The sequence below is a fragment of the Microcaecilia unicolor genome, chromosome 1 (assembly GCF_901765095.1).
Source record: "Microcaecilia unicolor chromosome 1, aMicUni1.1, whole genome shotgun sequence".
In the NCBI taxonomy this organism is placed as follows: domain Eukaryota; kingdom Metazoa; phylum Chordata; class Amphibia; order Gymnophiona; family Siphonopidae; genus Microcaecilia; species Microcaecilia unicolor.
The window spans coordinates 43708132-43729200 of NC_044031.1; the positions used below are offsets into that span (position 1 = coordinate 43708132).

The 21069-nt window shown below is 42.7% G+C and overlaps 1 protein-coding gene across 2 annotated transcripts in view; it reads right to left on the reverse strand.

The window, feature by feature from the left end:
* Positions 1-20360, reverse strand: part of DHX30 (DExH-box helicase 30) — a 176616-nt gene extending 156256 nt beyond the window's left edge. For both annotated transcript variants that reach the window (XM_030196609.1, XM_030196598.1), the window contains exons 1-2: positions 20167-20360; positions 12926-13050 (exon numbers count right to left, since the gene is read on the reverse strand). In XM_030196609.1, coding sequence (XP_030052469.1) covers positions 12926-13050; positions 20167-20353 — 312 coding nt within the window. In that variant the 5' untranslated portion in view covers positions 20354-20360. The remainder of the gene's footprint in view (positions 1-12925; positions 13051-20166) is intronic.
* Between the last annotated feature and the right edge of the window lie 709 nt (positions 20361-21069).

The following is a 21069-nucleotide window of genomic DNA, read 5'->3' on the forward strand; positions in this document are numbered from 1 at the left end:
TAGGAGGCAAGGTTCTGGTGTGGATTAGAAATTGGTTATTGGACAGCAAACAGAGGGTAGGGTTAAATGGTCATTTCTCTCAATGGAAGATGTTGAACAGTTGAATGCCACAGGGATCTGTACTGGGACTGGTGCTATTTAACATTTATAAATTATTTGGAAATTTTAACGAGTGAGGTGCTTAAATTTGCAGGTTGTTAAAACATGTGCGGATTGTGAAATATTGCAGAAAGATCTTAGGAAATTGAAAAAGTGGGCATCCAAATGGCAGATGAAGTTTAATGTGGACAAATGCAAGGTGATGCACATTGGAAAGAATTTGAATCATAGTTACCTGATGCTAGGATCCACCTTGGGGGAGGGGGTCAGGGCTCAAGAAAAAGATCTGGGTGTCAATGTAGATAATAGGCTGAAATCTTCTGATCAGTGTACAGTTGCAGCCAAAAAAGCAAACAGGATGCTAGGAATTATTAGGAAAGGGATGGCGAATAAGACCAAAAATACTATATTGCCTCTGTATCTCTCCATGGTGCGCCCATACCTTGAGTATTGTGTTCAGTTCTGGTTACTGTATCTCAAAAAAGATATAGCGGAATTAGAAAAGGTTCAAAGAAGAGGGACCAAAATGATAAACGGGATGGAACTCCTCTCGTATGAGGAAAGGCTAAAGAGGTTAGGGCTCTTCAGCTTGGAAAAGAGACAGGTGAGGGGAGGTATGATTGAGGTCTACAAAATCATGAGTGGTGTAGAACAAGTAGAAGTAAATCGATTTTCTTACTTGCTCCAAAAATACAAAGAATAGGGAACACTCAAAGAAGTTACATGGAAATACTTTTAAAACAAACAGGAGGAAAAAATTTTTTACTCAACGAATAGTTAAGCTCTGGAACTCTTTGCCAGAGAATGTGGTAACAGCTGTTAGTGTATCTGGGTTTAAAAAAGGTTTAGACAAAGCCCTGGAGGAAAGGTCCATAGTCTGCTATTGAGACAGACATGGGAAGCAACAGTTTGCCCTGGGATTTGTAGTATGGAGTGTTGCCACGATTTGAGTTTCTTCCAGGTACTTGTGACCCGGCTTGGCCACTGTTTGGAAAACAGGATACTGGGCTAGAAGGACCACTGGTCTAACTCAGTATGGCTACTCTTATGTTCTTATGACTGTGCATCCAAATGGCAGATGATGTTTAATGTGAGCAAGTGCAGAGTAATGCATGTGGGAAAGAGGAACCCGAACTATAGCTATGTGATGCAAGGTTCCACATTAGAAGTCACCGACCAGGAAAGGGATCTAGGCATCATCGTTGATGATACATTGAAACTCTCTGCTCAGTGTGCGGCAGCAGCTAAGAAAGCAAATAGAATGTTAGATATTAGGAAAGGAATGGAAAACAAAAATGAGGATGTTATAATGCCTTTGTATCGCTTCATGGTGCAACTGCACCTTGAATACTGTGTGCAATTCTGGTCACCACATCTCAAAAAAAGATACAATGGAATTAGGAAAGGTACACAGAAGGGTGACAAAAATGATAAAGGATATGGAACGACTTCCCTATGGAGGAAAGGCTAAACCGACTAGGGCTCTTCAGCTTGGAGAAAAGAAGGCTGACGGGAGATATGATAGAGGTCTATAAAATAATGAGTGGAGTGGAATAGGTAGACGTGAATCACTTATTTACTCTTTCCAAAAATACTAGGACTAGGGGGCACGCAATGAAGCTACAAAGTAGTAAATTTAAAACAAATCGGAGAAAATATTTCTTCACGCAATGTGAATTAAACTCTAGAATTTGTTGCCAGAGAATGTGGTAAAAGCAGTTAGCTTAGCGGGACTTAAAAAAGGTTAGGATAGTTTCCTAAAAGAAAAGTCCGTAAGCCATTATTAAAATGAACTTCGGGAAAATCCACTGCTTATTTCTAGGATAAGCAGCATAAAATAAATTGTACTGTTTTAGGATCTTGCCAAGTACTTGTAACCTGGACTGGCCACTGCTGGAAACAGGATGCTGGGCTTGATGAACCTTTGGTCTGTTCCAGTATGGCAACACTTATGTACTTATGTAATCCAAGAGCATGGGATGGGGAAGAGTGAATAGGTGGTCAGAGAGGAAGCTAAGCAGAGCGGGATACAAGCATAAAATGCCTTATGAGTTAAGAGAAAGATTTTAAACTGTATTCTAAAAATGACAGGAAGCCAATGATTTCTAGATAAAAGAGGAGTAACATGATCATATTTATAAGCATTACAGAGGAGTAATAAGTAATGATAGTATTCAGGATGTTATGAAAGCATTTAAGATTGAATGTTCTGAGTTCACAGTATACAGAGTTACAATAATTGAGACACAAGGATAATTCTATAAAGGACACCTACTTGTAGTCTATTCTATAAAGACACTAGTAAAAAAAAGGTCCATTTCTGACACAAATGAAATGGGCGCTAGCAATGTTTTCCTCAGAGTGTGTATGTTTGAGAGAGCGTATGTGAAAGTGTGTGTGAGAGAGAGTAAATGTGCGAGTGTGTGTGTGTGTGTGTGAGAGAGCGAGTCTGGGTGCGAGTGAGAATGAGAGTGTGTGCAAGTGTGTATGTGAGACAGTGTGAGAGCGAGAGAGAGTTTCACACAGATACAGTGTGTGCGAGAGAGAGTGTGCGTGAAACACAGACTCTCTGTGAGTGAGTGTATGAGTGACTGTGTGACACAGAGTGAATGTGATACAGTGTGAGAGTGTGTGAGAAAGACATTGACTGTGTGAGAGAGAGTGTGTGTGTGTGACAGAGATACCTCCCCCCCCCTCTCTGGTGTCCGAGCGTTACTGTGCAGGACACTGAGCTCTGGCTGTGCTTCAAGGAACTGACTAATCCTATTTAATAGAATGCACCTCCAACATTCTGAAGCCGAGAAACCTTCTGCTTGTGACGAACCCGGAATTCAGGAGATGGATAGAGAGCAGGAATGCCTCAGCCATGGAGTCAGCTTCAGAATGTTGGAGGTGCATTTTATTATATAGGATGTATGCACACATTTTTCTTTACAGATTACCAGCATAACATATCAAACACACCTCTAGAATTAAGGTGCAATCAAATGATTGCCCCTAAATCACAAAAGGCCATGTATATAGTATTCTACAATATGGCATTGGAGGAGCCATCCTGGAATGGTTTAAGGGTTTCCTATCAAGCATAAGGTGAAAATGAAGGTTGAGGTGCCAGCTGCATGGAACCCAGGTTGTGGGGAAAACCCCAGGGTTCTCCTATTTCACCTATGTTTAATCTGCACAACAACTTCTGTCAGCAAAAATGCCAGTGTTTTTGCTGACAGAAGTTATCACACGTTTGCAGACTTTGGATCTAAAGTTGCATGTAGTTTTGGAAACATTACCTTCCTTTGTACAACAAACGAGACTCTTGATGCAGACGTTTTTAACATCAAAACACAGTTGCTGTGTCGAGTCTTATGATTTGTTTCAATAAAGATCACCTTGTTGAGTTGACGTCTCCCTTGGTTTTTTTGGAAGAGCCTATCTGCCATCTATCCTACTCATAAGTACATAAGACCATGAGTATTGCCATACTGGGAAAGACCAAAGGTCCATCAAGCCCAGCATCCTGTTTCCAACAGTGGCCAATCCAGGTCACAAATATCTGGCAACATCCAAAAAAGTACAAAACATTTTACACTGCTTATCCCAGAAATAGCGGATTTTCCCCAAGTCCATTTAATAAAGGTCTATGGACTTTTCCTTTAGGAAGTCATCCAAACCTTTTTTTAAACTCCGCTAAGCTAATCGCCTTTACCACATTCTCTGGCAACGAATTGCAGAGTTTGATTACACGTTGAGTGAAGAAAATTTTTCTCCGACTCGTTTTAAATTTACTACATTGTAGCTTCATCGCATGCCCCTTAGTCCTAGTATTTTTGGAAAGCATAAACAGCTTCACATCTACCTGTTCAACTCCACTCATTTTATAGACCTCTATCATATCTCCTCGCCGCCTTTTCTCCAAGCTGAAGAGCCCTAGCCGCTTTAGCCTTTCCTCATAGGGAAGTCGTCCCATCCCCTTTATCATTTTCGTCGCCCTTCTCTGCACCTTTTCTAATTGCACTATTTCTTTTTTGAGATGCGGCAACCAGAATTGAACACAATATTCGAGGTGCGGTAGCACCATGGAGCTATACAAAGGCATTATAACATCCTCATTTTTGTTTTCCATTCCTTTCCTAATAATACCTAACATTCTATTTGCTTTTTTAGCCGCAGCACCACACTGAGCAGCAGGTTTCAACGTATCAACAATGACACCTAGATCCCTTTCTTAGTTCCGTGACTCCTAACGTGGAACCTTGCATGACGTAGCTATAATTCGGGTTCCTCTTTCTCCACATGCATCCCTTTGCACTTGCTCACATTAAATGTCATCTGCCATTTAGACGCCCAGTCTCTCAGTCTCCTAAGGTCCTCTTGTAATTTTTCACAATCCTCCCGCGATTTAATGACTCTGAATAACTTTGTGTCATCAGCAAATTTAATTACCTCACTAGTTACTCCCATCTCTAGGTCATTTATAAATATACTCCTTGACCTTTCTTTCGCGGGTGTATGTAGGGACTGAGTGTTCCTCCAGTTCGTGTGCAGGTCTAAAGTACAGCATCAATCCCTACTGAGCCCGGTTCCTTCCGAAGGCTGAAGAGCTTGGGCACTTTGGAATTCCTTTTCATCGCCATCTAGAAGCGGAGAACCCCATCGGTCCACTATCAGCTGAAACCCTAGCTGGATAGCTCCCATTCTCCTGGGTCCAATGAGTGCCTGCTGAGAAAGTCCACCTCCACATTCAAGGACCCAGCAATGGGAGCTGCTGACAAGCAGAGAAAAATTTTGTCTGCCCACCTCATGAGAGAGACCGCCTCCACCGCCATTAGATGGCTGTGGGTCAGGACTTGTTGTTGATATAAGCCAACGCAGTTGCATTGTCAGAGAAAACTTGGACCAGGACCCCCACCAGAAAGGGAGTGAAATCATCTAAGACATTCTACACTGCCCCGAGTTTCAAGAAATGTATCAACCACTGAGAATCCTGTTCTGACCAGGTACCCTCTTCCAGATGGAACCTGTAATTATGCTCCCCAAACCCACTTGCTGACATCCACTGTCATCACCTCTATGACAAAACAGTGGACTTTTTTACACCTGTGATAATTGTTTTGATATTTTCATGCTATATATTTCTTTAGATTGGCCAGCAGCTGGTGCACGTTATGTTTTAAGCTGTTGCAGATAAGTGAATGATTCCTCCTTTAGTTTAAGCACAAAGAGGAAGTGCCTGAAGTGATGTGGCCAGCTATTTTCAAATGTTGTTCTGGGCTCTGATTGGCCTAGAGTAAAGTTACCCAGGAGCTACTGGCTTTTGCTCCAGTTTCAGCCAGGGAGAAGAGAGAGATCTCTTTGCTGAAGCCTGTGAACAGTTATATTTGATAACATGAGCAGCTATATGTCCTGATTTCTCCAGGTACTAGTTAGATAGTATACAAATGTTTAGTTAGTATTATAACTGATACATACTTCAGTTACCTGTTATTGTTTTGCCGATTGCACATTTTCTGTTCATTGTTCTAATTTTTCAGACAATAAACAATTTTAGTTTATTTACTCTGCTTGTTTGGAATCATTAAGAATCCTGGTGGTTTATGTGCTGGGGTCTGCGAGTACTTTCTAGGAACTGTGGGACCACTGGGAGTGTGGATCCAGTAACCTATAAATCACTGGGGATAATCTGAGAGCAGGAAACTTGCCCAGAGGCAGTTGAGACCCAGTCGGTGGGAGGAGAGTGACAGAATAGAGCAAAAGCGGCAGGTGCAGGCAGACCTGAGCTGTGCTGGGGACAGACCCTCTAAGTGGCAGCGGGGTTACCCCAGGCAGGTGGATAGACATTTCATGACAGCATCCCATTGTGTTATCAGAAAGGAAGCTTCGAGTGTCAAAATCCTGGGCGACAACCACCACTGCACATTGTCTGGCAACCAGCGGCCAAAGAAGACGAAGACTGTATTTCTGTGATGCAGGAGACAAGCAGCTGAGACTCCTTTAATGGCCGCATATGAGCCCTTGCCCATGGCACCACTTCCATCGCAATCGTCACCAATCCCACAACCTGGACGTAGTCCCAGACTCTGGCCCTGCCTTCACTGAGAATACAAATCTGTTCAACCAGTTTTGACCTCCTGCACTCTGAGGAATATCCGCTCCCATGCTGTGTCAAATAGAAAGCCTAGATACTCCAACATCTGCAATGGAATTAGTCTGCTCTTCTCAGTATTTATCACCCAACCCAACTGCATAAGACGGACAACTCTGTCCATCACCACCACACTCTCTCAATAGAATAATAAGCCAGTCATCGAGATAAGGGTGAACTCTGATTCCCTAGTGCCGAAGGAAGGCTGCCACCACAACCACTACCATAATCTTGGTAGATGTTCTTGGAGACATAGTGAGACCGAAGGAAAAAGCCTTCAACTGGGAGTGACTGCTCAGCACCACAAATCAGTAGAAACCTCTGCTGCAGCAGGCATATGGGTACATGCAAGTACACCTCTGTCACGTCTGTGGTCGTGACCACCCTCAGACTTACCTTATTTCTGGAGGTCAGCTTCTAAGCTGGCTTCTGCCTATCCTTTCTGGAGTAGTTTCCCTTCTGTGTGCTGGATGCTTCCAGCATGGCTCTAAGTACTCCACTCTACTGCACCTGGGGGTGCTGCCTGAGTTAGCTCTACCTCAAGCCTGGCTCTGTTTGCTCCTCTCTGCTGCACCTAGGTATTCTAAGTCTCTCTATGTTCTGTGTGCGCTCTGCCTGCTCCTTGGTTTGTGCTTCTCTCACCAGCTGGTGGCCAGAGCCAGTGGCTGCCATAGTTTGTCTTGTTGTTCCTACCCGTTCCAGACTTTGGCCCGGTCCGGTTCTTCCAGGCTGCCGGACTTGTTTCTCTTGTTTGTGCCTGGACAGCCTCCGTAGTTGCTTACTGATGGCTGCAGCTGCTCCTCAGGTGTTGAAGAGCTTTATTAATCACTTGGTGACTGCAGCCTTTGCCTTTGAATTGTCTAAGGTCCCTGGTATGTTAGAGTGCTCTGTGCATTGCTACCTTGTCCAGTTCAGTGTGAGTTTCTAGCTTGTTACTAGTAGCTTGGGCATAGCTTTTCTTGTTAGCTTGTGTACAGCTTTACTAGTTCTCCTGTGTTTGCTTAGTGTGTGTTTCTAGCTTGTGACTAGTTAGCTTGGGCATAGCTTTCTTGTTAGCTTGTGTACAGCTTTTACTAGTTCTCTTGTGTTTAGCTTTCTAGTTTTCCCGTTTGTGTTTTCCTTTGCTTCTGGAGCTTCTGCCCTAGTCCTGTCCGCTGCCAGTTCTCCTTGCTACTGGAGCTCCAGCCATAGTCTTGCTACTTGACCTGACCTTTGCCTTTATCTGACCACTCTCTGCCTGCTGCCTGACCCGACTACTGCCTGAACCCGGATATTCTCTGCCTGTGGCCAGACCTGACTATTGCCGGAACCCGGACATTCCCTGCCTGTCTTGCTTTCGCCTAGGTGCCTGGGGGCACTTCTGTATCCTGATTCCTGTTGTTCCTGCTTGCCCGTTCCAGTTCCGGTTTTCCTGTAAGCCCTACCGGCTGCCCGAACCTGAGGGCTCAACCCGCGGGGAACGGTGGCTAAGCGTAGGCGAAGCCTAGGTCCAGTGTGTTCGTGTCCTGCGGGTTCCGGTCCCGTGTGTTCCAGTCCAGTGCGCATCCGTCCGGTGCGTTCCAGTCCTGTGTATTCCAGTGCAGAACTCCAGTCCGGGGTTCCAATCCAGCCTTGCCTCGCCTCTGCTTTGAAGGTGATCTTGCCTGCCACTGTCGCTCCACGGTAGTGGTCCAAGGGCTCACAACCCCGTGCTTCCAGGGAAGAAGCCTGACAACCTCCTTGAGACCGACAGCAGTGAGAAATTCTCCCGCTTGAACCAAGGCTATGACTACTCTTAGTGTTTCCATGCAAAAGCGGGACACTCGGAAGCAGCGGTTTAGACCTTTGAGATCTAAGATCAGATGAAAGGTGCCTTCCTTCTTTGCAACAATAAGTAATGCCACACTGGGAAATACCAAGGGTCCATCGAGCCCAGCATCCTGTCCACGGAGTAGATGGAGTATCTGCCTTGCCCCTGTTTGGCCTAGGAAACTGGAACAATGGCCCAGAGCACTAGCAAAGAATATACGGTGGCCTGAGTCTCGACCACCTTGGTTCCCTTTCAAAAAGGGACTGCAAGAGAGGAGCGACCAGGTGGGAGAACACCAACTTGTAGTGTTCTCTAAGAACATGCAGAAGCCAGTGTTTTGACATAATTTTGGTGCACTCCAACTCCTGAAGAAGTCCTCCCACTGAAAGACGCTCAGGAGGCATTGAGCGCTCTAGCTGAGAGAAGGACTTCCTGTCTGCACAAAAAGAAGACTGGTATGCCTGAAAGTGGGACTTCGGATCATATTGCTGATGACCAGGCCCGTATCATCTGCTGTCTCTAAATCAAGAGCCCCCTGAAGACAGATGACCAGAGGCTTGGCTGTGGCTTAATTTCCCCTAGTTCTTTCACCAAGTTACAGAGATCTTCTCCAAATAGCCACTTGCCTCAAAAGGGCAGTTTAACTAGGCATGACTTTGATGCTGCATCTGCTGCCCAATGTTGCAACCAGAGTTGTCGATGTGCCATGACAGTCAAAAACATACTGCAGGCCCTAACTTGTAACATGTCAAACAGCATCCGCCAAGCAGGTCAACCCCGCTTCCAGCTAGGAGTTATGGCGTCTGTCTTGTGATGCCGATTGCTGATGCCATTTCAGGAATGCTCTTACCACAAACGAGCTGCACACTGTCACTTAAAGGACCAAAGAGACCACTGCAAAAGCTTGTCTCAGCGAGCCTTCTAGCTTCCTATCTTGTAGGTCTTTTAGGGCAATGTCCTCTTCCACTGGCACACTGGTCTTCTTAGTCACTGCTGTAACAAGGAAGACCACACCAGGAAGCTGCAAATTTATCCTTCTCGTCTAGAACTAATGGGAAGAGGCAAGCCATGGCTCTTCCCACTCTCAGTCCCACATCCAGCAAGACCTATTCTGCTGTAATCAGGTCCTAAATGTCTGGATACATTGGTAAGGCCTTAGAAGGTCCTCTAAGCCCCCTCATGATCAACTAAGATGAAACTCCTGACACCGAAGCAGAAGCCTCAACGGAAAGCACCACCAGTGTCTAAGAAATAAGAGCTCTGAGCTCCTCTTTATGAAACCCCAGTACTTTCGGATTATCCTCCTCCTCAGGTGGGAGCTCTCCCTCCTCTAACAGCTCCTTCAGTGATGGCTCCTCTGCATAGACTGAGGCTACATCAGATAAGGAGGGAGAAGCAGAGATAGCCTCATCTGCCCACTCCTGGAGGTCTAAATGAGATCTCTTAGGAGCTGGAGGGGCAAGCAGGGCGAGAAACTGAAGCACCCTGAAGCAACTCTGACTGTCCCTGTTTTAGTAAACAGGTTTGGTGTAAAAGCAATATAACCTCCGGAAAAAAAACAAAGATCCTGATGCAGCTGAATGCTCTTTCAGGCCCTGAGCCTGTAAAATGGCAGCTGTGCTCCGTGCGTTTTCAAAATGCGCACTAGTCCTGCTGGTGACCCCAGCATATTCTGATGCCACACCAAATCTAAAAATGTGCTGCCGACGACCATTTCCTCCATGCCCCACGCGATTCCTGGCTTGCATGCACTGTGAGATTAAATGGGAGTATAACTGATAAAACTGAAATGGGTTGGAAGGGAGGGAATACAGAGTATCTTCTAAACTTAAATGAACAGCGTTGGATTCATGATTTAAATACCATCTATCTCAAGGGATTAAACTTAGAATTCGATTGGTTGTCCTTACTGTGAAACTCCACTGGCTACTGGTGGAGGTGTCATGTGATAGTTTAAAAGGTTGGCATCTTTCAATAGATGCCATCTTGAATGGATTAGCAGGAGACACTTTGGAATAAGAATTTGTTTTAGCAGTTACTACAGTACTGATCATGATCTTTGTTTCATGTTTAAGTATGAGGAGTAAGTTTTAATTATCTGTTTTGCTGTAGGACCAAAGTCCTGATACAGCGATAGCGAAACATGGCCCATGCTGGCTAGTGCCCTTATAGCAGCTTATAATTATAAAGATAATTTTGGGCACGTCTTCAGCCAGCAGCCGTATTCTTAACTGATACTGTCCTTTTGGAACCATGTAGTTTTGCATAGGGATAGAGTGGTAGGAAAGGGAGGATTTGGCATGGTTTATACTGAATAGTAGTGTTTCCTCTGTATATTCATTTATAGAACAATGCATTCTTGCCTTAAGTTTTCAGATGTTTGTGTTTTATTGCTGTTCTAAAATAAATGATTTCAACATAATTATAAAGATAAAGATAAATGGTCTCTTAAAATTTTCAAACATAAAGAGTAATAAGTTTATATACATTCTTTGAACTGCAGACCGTTTGTTGAGTCAATCTTGCTGATTAATACATCTTCTAAACCATACAGAATCGTTTCATTTTATCACCTTTGCTGTTTCCAGAGTGTTCAAGGTTCTGCTCTTCTGTATCTCTGTGTATATACATTTAAGCACATAAAAGATTTGAACAGATTATGATTTCAGTAAGCCACAGAGCTGTCTCTCTATGTGAAACAAGTCGCTGCCGAGGTCCTTGAGAAGATGATATTGAAAGTTTGAATGAAGTTTATGTTTGGTACCTTTATTAAAATAATTGTAGCGTTGGGTTTATAAGATCATTGTGGACATTTTACCCACACTTACAAGTAAAGTTGGAAGTGGATTTTTTTTAATTTAATTTCTTTATTAGTTTTAATTTATAACATTCACAAAGGAACGCAATAAGAGAAAATTATAGAAAATAGAATCATTTCAAAAATTAACATACAGGAAAATATTCTCATTTTCATAGACCACTACCAGTGATATCCAAGAATCAAAAATTAACTTAAACACAATATCATCTTAAATTTTAGAACAGAGGTTAAACCAACTTTACAATCAAATAGCAGCGTTATTCTGGTTATTTTTATTTTTGTTACATTTGTACCTCGCGCTTTACCACTCATGGCAGGCTCAATGCAGCAGGCAATGGAGGGTTAAGTGACTTGCCCAGAGTCACAAGGAGCTGCCTGTGCCGGAAATAGAACTCAGTTCCTCAGTTCCCCAGGACCAAAGTCCACCACCCTAACCACTAGGCCACTCCTCCAGAGGGATTTCTCAAACTTTCTTTAGCAATTACAAATTCTTGAAGTTTCATGGGGTCAGTAAAAAGAAAATTATTAGTTTCATAAGAAATTAAACATTTACATGGGAACTTAATAAAGAAAGATGCCCCTAGGGCTAAAACTCTTGCCTTAAAGGCAAGAAGTTTTTTCCTCCTTAACTGAGTTTCCCATGATAAATCAGGAAAAATTTTAATCTGTCCCCCCATGAAATCTTCTTTCATATGTTGAAAATATATACGTTGAACATTGATTTTATCCAGTTCAAAAGCGAAGGATACCAATAAAGTAGCTCTCTCTGTTATCACAGAGGATTCTAAAATTTCTGTTATATTTAAAAGTTCTTCACCTGCCTTTGGTAATTGTTCAATCTCCCTTTTTCCTTTTATATAATAAACTTTTGTCACTGGTGGGTACTTATTTGTAAAACTCAAAATTTGTGAGAAATATTTCTTTAACAGTTCCATTGGGGAAATAAAAGTTGAGACAGGAAAGTTCAAAAATCGCAAGTTATTCTTCCTGAGTTGATTCTCAAGGAACTCATATTTTCTAGCAACTACATTTCTTTCCTTAATTAGTGCTGTTGTAGTTTCTTTGGAGGATACCATTTCAATTTCCAGTTTTTTTTATACCATCTGTGTTTCCCTCTACTTTACTGGATAATTGTTGAAGATTATTTCTAAGTTCCTGGGTCTCTCCTTGAAGAGATTCCGAAATTTTAATTAAAGATGAGTCAAGCCTCTGTATGACATTTCAGAGCATGTCAATTGTGACTGAGGCAGGTTTTACCAAACCACAAATTCCCCCGGAAATACCTTCTCTGGGCTGTAACGGCGTCGAGGTAGATCTCAATCCCTCAATCGATGTTTCTCCAGAGAGGGATTCAGCGAGTAAGCCTCCTCCGAGCGCTTTAGGAAACAAGCCCACTTCGGACGTCCTCGAGCGATCGCTGCTTAGAACAAGACTGCTTCCGGGTTGTGGCGGGGTTAGGCCTTGCGAAGGAGGACTGAGCGTCACTCCCTCGCTACTGCTGTGTGCGGATGTCTGCGCTATTGAGGTAAGCGTTGGAGTCTCCGGCGCCCGGATCCCGTTTGCCTCCAAAGTAGATTGACGCGAGGTGGGGTTCCCAACCGGTCCCGAGGAGGCAGGGGTACCGGTTTTCCCCTTTCTCTTGCCCATTTCACTGGGGACGCGCTGCACTGCCAAACACACAGCGGAGGTACGGGAGCTCTCACGACGCACGTCTGTTGACATGCGCCATCTTGGATCCCAGTGAGGCACAGAAGTGCTCAACAGCCTTTCTTAGTTGGAAGTGAATTTAACATCCTTTGTTAGCAACATCTGCATCCACAGAAGCAAAGCTCAACCCACAGGAAGACTGCTCTATGACCAACTACCACCTTAACACAACATACTTTCAGGCACTGTGTACAAGGAACCTTTGTTCAGTTTTCCAAATTAAGGATCCAGTAGTCAGTTGCTCACTAGAATTCTTGAGTCTCCATATATTCACCTGTTTGTGAGGCAGATACTTGGCTGTAGAAACATACAAACCACAGGGTGCCCTGTTGAAATTCTTGGACTGGTCATAGCCCAGCAGAGTACTGCTTACCTTTCCATTTGTCCCATCAGTGTGGATATATACAAGGGTGTCTTTAGTATAGGAGGCCCCCAAAGCTTTTCCAATCACACTATTAAGCAGGTTTTTAGGATGTGGAAATTCCATCAACAAATCATCTGAAGATATAGAGAAAAAAATAAGACTGATAAACATTTTACCAATGTCCATTAATATTTACTAATTATATTGTTACATTGAAATTTGCAATTTAATTTTAAAAGTAATTACCTAATATCTAATTACACTTCTGAAGCCTTTATATTGGGAACGTGGGTAAAATAGTCTTACTTATTAGGAGCTGTCAAGTAAACAATTAGGGGGGTCTTTTACTAAGGTGTGCTAGGGTTTTTAGCTCAAGCAAAAAAATCAGCTGGCACTAAAAATGTATGGGGAAAAAATGTATTCTACAACACTGGGTTGGACAGGCCTCTCCATCCTACTGGCAATGGAGAATCCAGCTTCACGGACATTATGAGCATAGCTGCTTCAGGGTCCTCTGTGGCGGGATTGTAAGACTCGTACTTTCACGGACATTATGAGCATAATGTCCGTGAAAGTACAAGTCTTAAGATCCCACCACTCGGGACCCTGAAGCAGCTATGCAAAATGCTGGCCATCGTTGGCCCGAGATGAGGAGAATCTAAGAAAAAATTGATGCTCACTCTGTATCCAACTGGTGGTTCATTGAGATAAGTGTTCTTTTGCTTTCACTATTATTGTTAACTATATTTGAAGGACTGCCTAACAAATCACTTAAGTATTTCTTTGGAATCATTCTCTCAAAAAGTTTTTACGAGAAGCACTTAAAGACCAATTTTTTCACAATAAGGTTTAATGCTTTTGCGGGGAAGGTTTTTGCCGATGATGAAGTGCAGATCATTATGATCAACTAGCTCTTTAAATCAGAAAGATTTTTTTAGCTCTTTGAGGCTTTTCCTTCCCTAACATAAATATTGCTTATCCAGTCAACATTTTTTTATCGTGGATTAGTTTTTTTTTTTAGTTTGTTCAGTTGAAGTTCTAATTCCACACCCACTGGTATCTCTCCCACATCTTCCTTGGTGAAAACTGAAGCAAATAACTTTTTTAAAATCTTTGCACTGTGGCTTTATTATATCTGAGTGCCCCTTTTAGCCCTCAGTCAGTTGGATTCTTTTACTAGTATCTTGCTTCTAATATACCTAAAAAAGTTTTTTTTACTAGTCTGTCTTTGCCTTCCTTATTAACGGTTTGCATTTGACTTCCCATTCCTTATGATGTTTTCTATTATATTCTGTTAGATCTGAACGATTTTCTTTTAGATCTAATAGCTTCCTTCACCTCATTTTTTAAACTTCAGCTGTCATTTGGCCTTGGAATACATCTGGTCTGGACCTCCAGGACAGTATTTTTGAATAGCATCCACACCTGATGTAAATTTTTGACTTTTGGTCAAAAAAAAAAAAAAAAAAACTAAAGAAGCAGCTGCATTCTCCTCATTATATCATAGTCTCCTTTTTTAAAGTTTGCTAACATATTAGATTTCCTGTGTGTACTTACTCCAGAGATTATATCCAAGCTGATCATGTTATGATCACTGTTATCAAGTGGCACCTGCATCATTACCTCCTGCACCAGATCACGTGCCCCACTAAAGACTAGGTCTAGAATTGTTCCCCCTCTTGTTGGTTCCAGAACCAGCTGCTCCGTAAAGCAGTCCTTGATTTTTTCAAGGAATTGTACCTCCCTAGCATGCCCTGGTGTTACATTTACTAGAGCTAAAAGAACATCCTAAATGGAAAAAGGATTTGACTGAAAATAACAGGAAACAGCATAAGGAGAAAGTCAAATGCAAAGCGCTGATAAAGAAGGCAAAGAGATTTTGAAAATAAGATTGCACTGGAAGCAAACACACATACTAGGTCAGTGGCCAAGACAGGTCACAAGTACCTGGCAGAAACACAAATAGCAGCAACATTCCATGCTACCAAACCAGAGCAAGCAGTGGCTTCCCCCATGTGTATTTCAAATAGTAGACTATGGCCTTTTCCTCTGGAACTTATCCAACCCATTTTTTTTCATTTTTTATTTATTGAATTTATATTACACTTAGTCGTCATACAACATAAATGTCAGAAAAAGGAAACAAATTATCATTGCATTACATATTAGGAAATAAATCAAATACTTTTAGACCACAATTACACGGGCAAGAAACACGGAATATTAAAAGAAAAAAGGAAATAAAAAACTAATCTAAGAGCGGTGGCATGCACATTACTCACAGCCAAATATCAGCGTAGCAACTGTTAATATATGGCCTGGTTTTAGATCTGCCACTGGAATTGTGATGGACAAAGCCACAGAGCCAAAAACATCTGAAAAAGTACTGATTAGGCCAAACAAGTAACAAATGAATTAATATTTGAGAATCTGCAGAAAGCAGGTCTGAACAATGAGTCTTGACACAAACAGGTACAGGTACAATATCCAAATAATATATAGCACCTGAAATGAAAGAATGATGGATAAAATGAATAAAATGTGGTTCTCAAAATGGGGCCTAATTTAGTACATTATTGTATAAAATGATACTGATACAGAGATCAGAAGGTGTTGTGAAAGATGTTGATGAAATATGTGAAACTGGTATCTCAACAGAAAAAAATGTTAGTAACCGCAAAAACAGTTTGTTCCAAAAAAACATGTTGATATTACCGGAAAATGTTGCAACCTTGTGAAATACATGGAACGGAAGAGCTGGGTACAAAATGCACAGATGGCAGTACGCGACAGTTTAACCGCAGAAATTGAGAAATATTTGAAAAAAACAGGTCCCAAAATAGGTGCTGCCATAGACTTCAATAGAGAGATGAGAGTATAAAAGAAGGGTGAATTTGGCTTAAGTTCGGAGTCGTCCCCAACGCATCTCAGACGGCAGAGCGCTGTGCCATTGAACCCAGAATCTGTCCGATGTCTGTAATACTTTGAAACTTTGGTAAGAATAAATGCCTTCTATCTGAAACCTATCTCTGTCTTCATTTTCAAGTATTCCTTACCTGTTACTTATTTTACAAACTAAACTAAACCCACACCAGACACTCATTTTGTGCACAAAATACTGATAGATTCAAATAGACTATATGTGGGAACATAAATGGCCCAGAATACACCTAGATCCAGAAAGGCAGAAAGCAGAGGTCATGGGGATCAGTTTTGAATTACGCCTTCTGATGCCTCCCCAGAACCAACCACCCTGGGATTGGAGGGAAACTATAAAGAATCTTCTGGATGAACTTAAGATGTTCCCCTCCCCATTTGGAAAAGTCCAGAAGGGGGCTAAAAGAGGTCCATTTAAAACAGCATCACACAACCTATTGAACAGTCAGGTTTGAGTTCCTCTACTTTCTCTAGAGCTAATAAAGACTTTCATTTTTTGGGGTTCAAGAAACATATATGTAACAATCTATAGATATAATGCAGCGACATGGAAATTTTAAGACAAACAAAGCGCCTAAGGCTATTGCTCTAGGTCTAAGACTCATAAATTCTCGTCTCCGCAACTGAGTATCTTTTTTTAAATCTGGATAAATGCGGACTTGTTCCCCTAGGAGTTTTTCATTTAAATTTTTAAAATATAATTTGAAAACATTTCCGTCCAACTCCATCGCAAATGATACCAGAAGGGTTGTTCTCTCAGTCACAGTGTCCAGTGAATTCTCAAAAAAATCTGTTAAATTTTCAAGCGGAATTTGGGCAGCCAAGGGAGCCAATTTCTTATTCCCAGTTAAATACTGCACTTTTATTAATCGGTGGAAACCCCTCAGCTGGGATTTTAAGTATTTCATGGAAATATCTACGAAGCATATCTATAGGCTGAGACAGAGGAACTTTAGGAAAATTTATGAAACGTAAATTATTCTTCCTCCCCTGATTGTCCAAAAATTCCATTTTCTTCTTCAATATATTCCTATCTTTAGAGACCTCTCCTGCAAACAACTGCAAAGTAGAGAGTTCAGCCTTTAAACTTCCGACTTGATTCTCTTGATCTTGAAATTTATCCACTAACTTCTGCTGCAACTGTTTTAAATCCAAAATTTCTTTAGTGAAAGAGTTAGTTACCTTAGTCAGTAAGGAATTGATTCCCTGAAGTACGTCCCAAAGGGAGTCCAATGTTACTACAGCAGGTTTTGTCATCTCCGTTTCACCAACGGTTGTAGCTCTCAAGAGCGTGGGGGTCAAGGTTGCATTAACCCTCCAAGTTTCAGTTGTTCCCACTATCGGGGCAAAAGTCGCCGAGGTACCTCCTAGGAGCGTTTTGCTACTCTCCTCTCCGGGAACCGAACGCGGAGTTCCTGCCTCGGAGATGAAACTACTTCCGGGTTGCGGAGGAGCTGTATTTAGAGCGGGCTCAGCGAGACCGCTCCTTCGCTGTGACCCAGGGAAACCTCCATGGGTGCATTCAAGGTGGGTATCTGCATAGCCCATGAAAGGATGCCAACTTGCTCAAGGGTCAACTGCCGGGGAGCGGGATTAGTTCCAGAAGCCGAGGAGACCAGATCTCTGGGTTTCCCCTTCCCCATATCCTGGGGTAGGAATTTCTCGCCAGAAGGAGATTGCCTTGAGGAGTCAGGAGCTCTCTTTCACGTGTCCGCTCTAATCCGCACTCTTGCCCCAATCCAAAACCATTTTTAAACCCAGATACGTTAACTGCTGTTACCACATCCTACGGCAGCAAGTTCCAGAGCTTAACTATTCTTTGAATTAAAAAAATATTTCACCCTATTTGTTTTAAAAGTATCACTTGTCCATTTCCTGGTTTGGTTGAATAGCCATGATAAAAATTAATCTTTTACCTAGGCTTTTATATTTCAAGTATTGTCTAGAACATTTGTTTCTTACCTTCAAAATCACATACCACCCTTTATATGGAACAACAAACGTCCAAGATTGCTTTGTAACTTTCTTTATAGGCATAGGAAATAGGGCAGCCTTGGTGTGCCCCACTTGTCTCTAACATCAATCGGCTCAGGTACGTGCAGGCATTGAGCGGTTTCAAGCCCATCCTCATAAGCTGTGGATTGTGTTGGAGCAGGCTCAAGCTGGCCCTATGAACTTGATCTCTTTGTGTGCCTCCTCAACATAGAGAGCTTGCAATGATCATTTGCCCTACTACTTGCAATACTCTTCAGGATTGGGATTGCATGGGATGAGATCGACTTTCAGTTATCAAAGTTTTCTCCTGTTGAGGATAACCCTTCTCTTTCCACCTGGTCAAAGTCCTGGGGTCTTTAGGTGGTTGCATCTGATGCAGTTACCTGGGGCAACTTTTTGATGACACTGACTTAATACCTTTTGAATAGCTTGCGCATGACTATTGCCACCAAGTGATCATTTTCCTTATTTGCAGCTCACTTATTTCTTAGCTTCAAAATCTATTAAGCCTGTTGTCACACAGGAAAAGACTTTACTAAAGATTTATGTGAAGATTTTCTTACTATTCATAAATTAACTTTGGTGATGTATCATTTATCTTAGGGACAGACTGCCCCTTGATCCATCTTATAGAACTAAACGGAAATCTGACCTAGGTACTTGATATGAGTGTGATTGGAAGGCAATGGAAACAGCATGCTTGTCTAGAGATGTTAACTTTCAAGAGAATGGTGTTAAATTAATTTATTGTTGGTGTCTTACTCCTGCCAGACTATCACATTTTTCCTGTTGTTCCAGCACTCTGTTGGAGAAAATGGGGTAAGAGAGGAACTATGATACATTTGGTGGACCTGTCTCACTCAAGGTGTGAGCTTATTGGAAAACAAAGCAGTATAAGCTGCAATCTTGGATTTCAAGATACCATGCGACTACTACTTCTACTTATCATTTCTATAGCGCTACAAGGCCCATGAATCTACTTTATAGACCAGTTCCAGGAGCACAGCAACATCTTATCCAACATTGTCTTAATGCAGCATGACTCATTCTGGCTACTGCCTGTAAATCGGAGACTTCCACCCGTTTCATTTTTATCCGAAACGGCCATTTCTCACTAGTAGTTTTCATAATCAACAAGTAAAAACTACATACTGTTCGTGTGAGGATACTGAGCGTCTATCTTATGGTCTGAGCCCAACTAGATCCTTGGTAAGGAATTCCCCCACCGGGAGGCAAGAGATGCAAATCTGGTCCCGAACGCAAAACTTTCTAGCAACAATTTACCTTCATGGATCATAACTGCTTTCTAATTCACTACACAATACCTTTCGTAATTATGGCCAGGCCTGCTCCACATTTCCGTCAGAGAAGAAGAGGCTAAGGTGCACGTCAAAGAGACGATAACAAACTAGTCGCTCTGTCGAGTGTCCTCCTGAAAACTCCCCGTGCTCCCTCTGCTCCTCCAGATGAGACCGACCGTGCCATGTTGCTTCAGTTAATAGCATTCTAATTTAAAAATAAGCTCGGCTCTGCACGCTGGACCGTACCACTTTCAAAGCAAACACACAACCCACATTAGTTCTGAATGGGTTTGAGGGGGGGGGGGGGAGTTCTAAGTGACAGGGGTGAAGGAGAAAGCTTTATTCACGTTTCCTTCCTTCTTCGTTTTTTCTTAACCTGGGGGAGCGGGCAACAGTAACACAGCTTTAGTGCACTATTCCGAACCCACCGCAAAAGGCGAGGCGAAGAAAAAAAAACACTGGAGGAAAATTACAGGCTCTGTATTGATTTTATTTATAATTTTGCTTTTCCCTACCCCCCCCCCCTTTTTTTTTTTTTACCTTCCTACCCTTTCCCTCCTCTGTTATATACACATGTTGATATTATTTGATCTGACAATTTGATTATTCCTTGTATTTTGCATCTCATATCCCGGTATCATTATAAATTAATAAAATTTCATAGAAAAACAAAAGAAAGGAAAAAAAGTGAAAACCGCACTGTGCAGGGAAGGAGAGGGGAGGCGCTTGCAGCACCCGAGTCGAAGAGAATGTCAGCCAAAAGACAACAGGAGGAAAAAGAGCAGAACCGGCGGCATGTGGAAAACAGAAACCACGTGCACCTGGATCACTACAGAGCTCACGCTCACCACCCAAACATACAAATTACACACCGCGATTAAAAACAAAAAAAAAGCCCCTTTCGCCTAGTGGCAGTAGGAACCAGGGCACGTGATGTCTTTTTCTTTTCTATTCCCATCCTCAGATACTAGCTTTGGACGGGGAAAGTCACCCTCCTGCCTCTACTCATGCTCTCACTTTGTTTCATGCTGTCTTCGCCGGCTCCTTCTTCCAGCTGCTGCTTACGTAAGTAAAGCTTCTCCTTCTCGTTAGTTGAATAGTCCGCCGCCAGACTACGGCCCCTGCCCGCACCGACACCTCCGTAGAGCCGGCGCGCCGCATGACCCAGGTAAGACAGCAGCGCCAGCCCTTTGACCGCTGCCATGACTGAAAGCCGAAGATGCCAGGCCCCGCCCCGGCCACTGGAGAGAGGGAAGAATAGCAAGGCCCAGAAGGATCCCCAGGAAACACATAAGCCCCCAGCGGCCCGGAGGTACAACTGCAGGAAAACGACTGTGGCTGACCAGCCATCGCTTGGTTTAATCGACATCCTCAAGCGGGTAGGGTGGCCTCTCTAAAGCACAGCTCAGTGTCGCCAGTCCCAATAGCAGAATGACCCTTATAATTATGGGCTTTAACTTAAGCCACACCTTTGGTGTTTATGGGTCTTGTTTGAAAAATTCTGTATTGTAGACAGTGGCGTACCTAGCATATTTGACACCCAGGGCCCATCATTTTTTAACACCCTCTCCTCTATATTAAAATATTATTTTTAGTAATAATCCATGAGTCACATAACAAGGGTGTACCTAGGAAAGGCAGCATCTTAAACAATGCAGTGAGCACTAGAACATCAGTACACCCATTGTAAAACTAACCAAGACATTAGTAAAAATTATTCTGCCAACAGAAAACCATGTCTTTTTCACAAATATAGAACACCAATACATCCTCACCAAGTATAGAATAAGTCAGTGCTGTAGCGAGGGCGGCTGCCACCCGGGGCAGTTCGCCAGTGCACACGGCACCCCCCCCCCCCCACCTCGGCGCATCCCCCCCGGAGTGCATTCTTACCAGTCGCTCACATAGGAAAGGGCGCGG